Raw genomic sequence first — 7,439 nt, 5'->3', positions numbered from 1 at the left:
CACCCCCTGCTCAAAGCAGGACCAACCCCAACTAAATCATAGAAGCCTCTCATCAAAGGCAACAGGAACTGATTTTTCCAACATCCATAGATTTCTAAGGCCCGAAAGGACCTTTCTGATCATCTAGTCTGACCTCCTGTATTGCACGGGCCAGAACACCTCACACAGTGATTCTGCACTCAGCCCACAATTTCCCTGTGAGCTGCAGTGTATCTAGTCTTCAGTTAAAGACTCCAAGGGAAGGAGAATCCACCGTGTCCCTTGGTTATCTGCTCCCTCGGTTAATGACCCTGACTGATGAAATGTGAACCTTATTTCTCGTCTGAATTGGGTTGTGACGGGAACAGGGACACACCCCGTCTCTTACAGTCTGTCATTCACTCCGTGCTTTGGCCTCCGCAGGCTCAGAGTTAAAGGGTCGTCTGTCCTGCTGCCAGCTCGTCTGTGCCCCCTAATCTCAGCCTCTCGCTCTTGTCTTCTGCTCTTTCCAGCTGCGGGACCATCACCGACACCACACCAGGATCCCTCAGCACCATCTGCTGCAACGGGCTGGAGGGTCGCTACGTCACCGTCACCATCCCGGGCAGGGCGGAGTATCTCACCCTGTGTGAGGTCGAGGTCTACGGCACTCAGCCGGGGGATGAGTGCTAGGAAGCAGGAGTGACACAGTCCATGGTGAGGGGATGGGAAGAACCTCTCCTTGCGCTGGGGAGTGGGGTTTGGTGCAGAAATTACCCGCTGTCCCCTAATAAACTCCACTGGTCCCTTCCTGCATCTCTCCTGTCGTTTGTCTCCATCACCCATGTCTCCCCTCCCCTTCCCTGCCCCTACAGGCCACGTGGTTCTGATCCCACACGAGTCAGAGGGGCCTCGGCTCCAAACCCCAGAAGGGCTTTGGATTAATCCAGTTCTGCTGCTGCTTCCAGCCCTTCCCTCGTCCCAACGCCCGCTGCCCATTCCCCAGCCTGCTCCCTCCTCTGAGTACAACCCGCTCTCTGGCTCCCCTGTCCCTTCTCCCAACCTGGGGCCGAGGCGCCTGTTCTCCATTCCTCCATCAACCCAACGCTCCTTAACAACCCTCCCCCGAACTCCAGCTGCCCTGCTGTCACTGCTAGCCCTGGGCCATCAGCAGAGCGGGGCTGGCTTTGGCCTGTCCATCCACGAACTCTGCAGCGACTTGGGCCCTTCTGGGATGCCTCTGACCCTGAGGAGCCCCAGGAGGGTGGAAGAGCAGAGCTGACAGCTGATATGGGGCCAGATTCCAGGCTGGTGCAATTGGGCACAACTCCACTGGTGGCACTGGGATTGCAGCCGCTTATGCCAGGGCTGAATTTCACCCCTATATTGTGCACAGTGATCGTGAGCCAGGCAGCGGCAACAGAGCGGTGCCCAGCCCCGAGCCTGGGCCGTGAGGTGACTATTAATGTGTGGAGGAGTACGGCCAAGTTCCCGTAGTAACAGTTTGATGTACGTCTGCTGTCATCATCCTGGCGTCCCCCCCACAGCTCGGCCGATGCCCCTCAGTCCTGCCCCCAGCCTCCTGCTATCCCACAGAGCAGTGTTTGCTGAGCAGACACAGACATTCGGGACACTTTGTACTGTGACTCTGCTGTGGGCAAATGGCCAAAGGAGACATTGACTTTCTATAGACTCATAGGCTTTAAGGTCAGAAGGGACCAGCATGAGCATCTAGTCTGACCTTCTGCACATTGCAGGCCACAGAACCTCACCCACCCCCCCCCCCACCGCTCCTGGAACAAACCCCTAACCTCTGGCTGAGTTACTGACGTCCTCACATCATGATCTGAAGACTACACCTTACAGAAAATCCACCATTTGCACTCGTTTAAACCTGCAAGTGACCTGTGGCTCGGAGGAAGGGGAAAAATCCAATCTGACTCAGGGGGAAATTCCTTCCCGACCCCAAACATGGCCAGTTAGACCATGAGCATGTGAGCAAGACCCACGAGCCAGACACCTGGGGAAGAATCTCTGTAGCAATTCAGAGCCCTAGCATCCCATCACCAGTCATTGGAGTTATTTGCTGCTAGCAGTCACAGATCGGCTACACGCCATTGTAGGCAGCCCCATCATACCATCCCCTCCACAAACTCAACAAGCTCAGTCTTGAAGCCAGTTAGGTTTTTTACCCCCACTGCTCCCCTTGGAAGGTGGCTCCAGAACTTCACTCCTCTGATGGTTACAAACCTTCACCTAATTTCAAGCCTAAACTTGTTGCTGGCCAGTTTATATCCCTTTGGTCTTGTGTTCACATTGGTGCTTAACGTAAATAACTCCTCTCCCTCCCTGGTATTTATCCATCTGATGTATTTACAGAGAGCAAGCAGATCTCCCCTCGGCCTTCTTTTGGTTAGGCTAAACAAGCCAAGCTCTGAGTCTCCTCTCAGAAGGTAGGTTTGCCATTCCTCGGATCATCCTAGTAGCCCTTCTCTGCACCTGTTCCAGTTTGAATTCATCTTTCTTAAATGTGGGAGACCAGAACTGCACACAGTGTTCCAGGTGAGGTCTCACCAGTGCTTTGTATAAGACACTAACACTTCCCTGTCTCCACTGGAAACACCTCGCCTGATACATCCTAGGACTACATTCGCCTTTTTCATGGTCGCCTCACATTGGCGGCTCATAGTCGTCCTGTGATCAGCCAATACACCCAGGTCTTTCTCCTTCTCTGTCACTTCCAACTGATAAACTTATAGCAAAAATTCTTGTTAGTCCCTAAGTGCCTGACCTTGCACGTTGCACTATTAAATTTCATCCTATTGCTATTATTCCAGTTTTCAAAGTCAATCAGACTTCTTGTATGATATTCCGATCCCCCTCCATATTGGCAATACCGCCCAACTTTGTGTCATCTGCAGATTTTATTAGCAAACTCCCACTTTTTGTGACAAGGACATTAAAATATGTGAAATATGATTGGTCCCAAGACTGATCCCTGAAGAACTCCAGTTGTAGTCTCCCTCCAGCCTGACAGCTCACCTATCAGTATGGCCCGTGGTAGTCTCCCCTTTATCCACCTTTCAGTTCTCAAATTAATCCCCATCTTCTTCAATGTAACTAATAATTTCCCATGTGGAACTGTATCAAATGCTTTATGGAAATCCAGGTAGATTAGATCTACTGCATTTCCTTTGTCTAAAAAATCAGTTATCTTCGCAAAGAAGGAGATCAGGTTGGTCTGGCACGATCTACCTTTTGTAAAACCATGTTGTATTTAATCCCAATTACCATTTACCTCTGTGTCCTTAACTACTTTCTCTTTCAAAATTTCTTCCAAGACCTTGCATACAATTGGGGTCAAACTAACAGGCCTGTAGTTTCCTGGATAATTTTTCTTCCCTTTCTTAAAACTAGGTACTATATTAGCAATTCTCCAGTCGTAGGATAAAACCTCTGAGTTTGCAGATTCATTAAAAATCCTTGCTATTGGGCCTGCAATTTCATGTGCCAGGTCCTTCAATATACTTGGATGGAGATTATCCAGGCTCCCAATTTAGTCCCATTAAACTGTTTGAGTTTTAATTCCACCTCGGATGTGGTAATTTTGACTTCCGTATCCTTAGTCCCTTTAGCCACCCGGCCCCTACCTGTGAGCTCTTCATTACCATTATTAAAAACTCAGGCACAGTATTTGTTTAGGAGTTGTGCCATGCCTAGATTATCTTTCATCTCCACCCCATATCTGCAGAGGCTTCTGCTGCTTGATCTTGTAATGTGATTAACTCCATTTATTCATTGGGCAAAGACATCCTACATCGCCCACCCACTCTTCAGGAATATCGCTGCTGGAACTGGGAGTGGAAGTCTGCGATGGTTTGTAAAACAATCCTCAGTGTCTCCACTCGGGGCAGCAGCGTCACCCTGGGAGGGGAAGGGAAGGTCACTGGGAAGAAGATGCTGGGCTGATCCCTCGCTCCTGCCTGGGCTGGGGGGTTTTCCCCAAGTGACCCTCTGAAGAGAAGGGCTGAGACCCTTGGCACTGGGCCACTGAACCCTCAGCTGGCAGAGCTCTGGGACTCTGCTGTAGGGGGCATTGCTGCAGATGGGCCGGCTGGTCCCTGCTGGTGCTCCTCCATCTCTCATGGCCCCGGTGCAGGGATACAGGAGGGCTCAGCTCTGCAGGAGCCTGCGGCCCAGGGCCTGATTCATGGGGAAAGCCTGATTATGAAAAGGATCATGTTGTGGGTGTGATGAAGGGACTTTACCCTTTCCTGGCTGTAGGCACCAGGCAAGGGGTGAGGCCAGCCTGAGCTCATTCATAACCCATCACCAAACCCCACCTCATCACCCAACCCCCAAACCCTCACTGATCCTGACCCGTCACCCAATGCCTGTCACCCATCACCCAACCCCTGACCCATCTCTGACGCTGACCCCATCACCCAACACTGCCTTGTCACCCATCACCCAACTCATCACGGACCCTGACCCAATCTCCCCACCCCACCTTCTCATCCATCCCCACGCATCCATCACCCAACCCCTGACCCATCTCTGACCCTGACCCCATCACCCAACCCCACCTTCCCCCCCATCCCCACGCATCCATCACCAAACAACACCCATCTCTGACCCCATCACCCAACCCCACCTTCTCACCCATCCCCACGCCTCCATCACCAAACGCCACCCATCACTGAACCTGACCCCATCACCCGTCACTGAACCCCACCCTGTCACCCTAATCAAACCCCATCCGTCCTCTGTCACCTGCCCCAACCCCGTCTCCTGTCACTGAAATGGAACTCCTTGTCCTGTGGTACCTGACGTGGTGGGTGCCCCGGCGCTGCCCGAAGGTGCTCCCTGGGGTCAGTACGATCCCCGTCGCCTCCAGCAGCTTCTGACAGAAGAAGAAATCAGGCTCCAGACCGAGGGCCTAGGAGGAAGAAAGGGCATCAGGAGGGTCACTCCTCACGCTCTTGGCCAGGCTGGGCCTGCCTGCTCCCCACACACCACTGGGCTGCTCCATGCCCGGCTCTCACCTGGGCCTCCTGCTCAGCCCTGGCTGGGATCTGGATCCTGGGGAAGGAGTACATGGCGCCCTGCACGGGGTTACAGCGGATCCCGGGCACCTGGCTGAAGATCTCCTGGATCAGCTGCGCTTTGTGGGCCAGGTTACTTAGCACCACCTGCTTCTCCTGGGAGCCGCCGAGAGAGAGAACCACAGTGCTGAGTGCAGGAGGTAGGTGTTCTCCTCTGGGAATAGAACCCAGGCGTCCTGCTCCTGGCTCTAACCACTAGACTCCTCTCCCGCGTAGAGAGAGGAGTAGAACCCGGAGCCCTGACTGTCAGGCGCTGCTCTAACCACTAGCCTGCAGCCTCGAGCTGTGCCCGCCCCCAGCTGCTCTTTCACCGACACCTGCCGAGGCCGAGCATTGTCTGATGAGCTCAGCTCAGCAGCAGAGGAGACTGTTTCCTCCTGAGCTGGGCACCACTCTGGCGTCCCTCGAGCCACCCTGACTCTGCCACACCCCAGCTGTTGGCTGTTCCCAGCGCCAACCCTCAGCACCATGCACTCTTCCTTCTTCGCCTGCCATGCCCTGGAGCCACCTGTGCCCTCCCCCCTTACCTGTGCTCTGGACCTGCCCGTGGCATGTTCTGCCTAGCGTCTCTGCCTCTCCCCCTGCACCCAGGTGCTGCATCCCCAGTCCCAGACCAGCCTGCCCACCTTTCCCTGTGCCCTGCACCTGTGTCCCTCCCCACTCCCCCAGCCCTCCCGCCCTGCCATGCGGCATGCAGCACCCACTGCCATGAAGGTCCGGCAGGAGGGCTCCCCGGGCAGTGGCGGCTCCATCAGGGCATCCAGCAGGACCTGGCCCAGGATCAGGGGGTAGACGGACATTCCCCAGGAGCAGAAGCATTTCATGATTGCTGGGTCGATGTTCACAAGCTCAAAGAAGCCGGCCCGGAAACCGCCCCTGCCAGAGCAGAGAAGAGGTAAGCTCCAGGGGCCATGCCCAGCCCTGGACCCCACTCACCGAGCGTCAGAGCCTTGGGGCACAGCTGGGGGGCTCCTGGATAGAGGGGGCTGGACTGGCCAGGGCTCTTCTACCTCTATTCGGCATTGGTGAGGCCTCACCTGGAGTACTGTGTTCAGTTTTGGGCCCCACACTACTAGAAGGATGTGGAAAAATTGGAAAGACTCCAGCGGAGGGCAACAAAAATGATTAGGGGGCTGGAGCACATGAGTTATGAGGAGAGGCTGAGGGAACTGGGATTGTTTAGTCTGCAGAAGAGAAGAGTGAGGGGGGATTTGATAGATGCTTCCAACTACCTGAAAGGGGGTTCCAAAGAGGATGGAGCTCGGCTGTTCTCAGTGGTGGCAGATGACAGAACAAGAAGCAATGGTCTCAAGTTGCAATGGGGGAGGTGTAGGTTGGATATTAGGAAACACTATTTCACTAGGAGGGTGGTGAAGCACTGGAATCGGTTACCTAGGGAAGTGGTGGAATCTCCTTCCTTAGAGGTTTTTAAGGCCCGGCTTGACAAAGCCCTGGCTGGGATGATTTAGTTGGGGATTGGTCCTGCTTTGAGCAGGGGGTTGGACTAGATGACCTCCTGAGGTCCCTTCCAACCCTGATATTCTATGATTCTATGATTCCTCTTTATCTGTTAGGACAAGGTCTACTAATTCCCCCCGTTGGCTGCAACACTTTTTGAGTTAGGAAATTGTCATCTATAATGGTTAGAAATTCCGATAATCTTTTAGTACTGGCAGCATGAGACCTCCAGCGTATGTCACTCAGATTGAAGTCCCCCATGATCACGCACCTTTTTCCCCCTACATTATAGATGGATGGGTAAGGAGCAGGTCATCCTGTTCCCTAGTGTGATTTGATGGCATGTAGCAGACACCAGCTAGTATCCCATCTTGTGCATTATCTGTTAGGCCATTGATCCATAATCATTCAAGATCATTTTCTTCTGAGTTAACCATGACTCCCAAACAGATCGTGCCATTTTTGACATGCAGTACCACTCCCCCTTCCCGTTGGCCCACTTGTGTCTTCCTAAATAGGTTATAAATATCGACTTTAACACTCCAGGCATGGGAATCAGCCCAGCAGGTTTCAGGAATACCAACTCGGTCACATTTACACTCATCAATGAGCAAGTCCAGTTCCTCGTCTCTCACCCAGGCTCCTCGCATTGGTGTAGAGGCAATTCAAGAATTTCTTCTCTTCGTGTCCTTTGGCTCCTTGATTCATTCTATTCTCAACATCGCGATTTTGGGCTGAGCGCTCCAAGCTTCCCTATTTTTACCCTCCTCTTTTGCTATTAGTTTAACCCCTTCCTGACCACTCCAGCCAGCCTGTTCCTGAGGAGGTTGGTCTCCCGTCTACTGAAGGGGAGGCCATCCAACCTATACAGCCCCCTCTCCCCATAGAAGGTGGACCAGTGCTCCACAAAACCAAAGC

The 7,439-nt window shown here is 53.3% G+C and overlaps 1 protein-coding gene across 1 annotated transcript; it reads right to left on the bottom strand.

The window, feature by feature from the left end:
- Positions 1–3,491: 3,491 nt before the first annotated feature.
- Positions 3,492–5,157, bottom strand: LOC112119630. The gene is made up of 4 exons (XM_029914139.1): positions 5,004–5,157; positions 4,713–4,897; positions 4,124–4,161; positions 3,492–4,015 (listed from the first exon to the last, which is right to left on the bottom strand). Exons 1-4 carry the CDS (start codon positions 5,055–5,057, stop codon positions 3,792–3,794), a joined length of 501 nt encoding a protein of 166 aa, XP_029769999.1. The 5' UTR covers positions 5,058–5,157; the 3' UTR covers positions 3,492–3,791.
- Positions 5,158–7,439: the final 2,282 nt, after the last annotated feature.

The sequence above is a fragment of the Terrapene carolina genome, unplaced genomic scaffold (genome assembly GCF_002925995.2).
Source record: "Terrapene carolina triunguis isolate 2854851 unplaced genomic scaffold, T_m_triunguis-2.0 Scaffold31886, whole genome shotgun sequence".
NCBI classification, from domain to species: Eukaryota; Metazoa; Chordata; order Testudines; family Emydidae; genus Terrapene; species Terrapene triunguis.
The sequence above is the reverse complement of the archived record's forward strand: the minus strand, read 5'-3'. Positions and strand labels throughout refer to the sequence as shown.

What these genes read in the sequence shown, in the direction of transcription:
- LOC112119630 (XM_029914139.1), bottom strand. Translation starts at nt 5,057, where the DNA reads ATGTACTCCTTCCCCAGGATCCAGATCCCAGCCAGGGCTGAGCAGGAG. An exon ending in GGTGACAGAGGACGGATGGG is followed by an intron (nt 4,162 to 4,712) that starts GTTTGATTAGGG and finishes CCCATGAATCAG; the next exon opens with GCCCTGGGCCGCAGGCTCCT. An exon ending in CTGCAGAGCTGAGCCCTCCT is followed by an intron (nt 4,016 to 4,123) that starts GTATCCCTGCAC and finishes CTGCCAGCTGAG; the next exon opens with GGTTCAGTGGCCCAGTGCCA.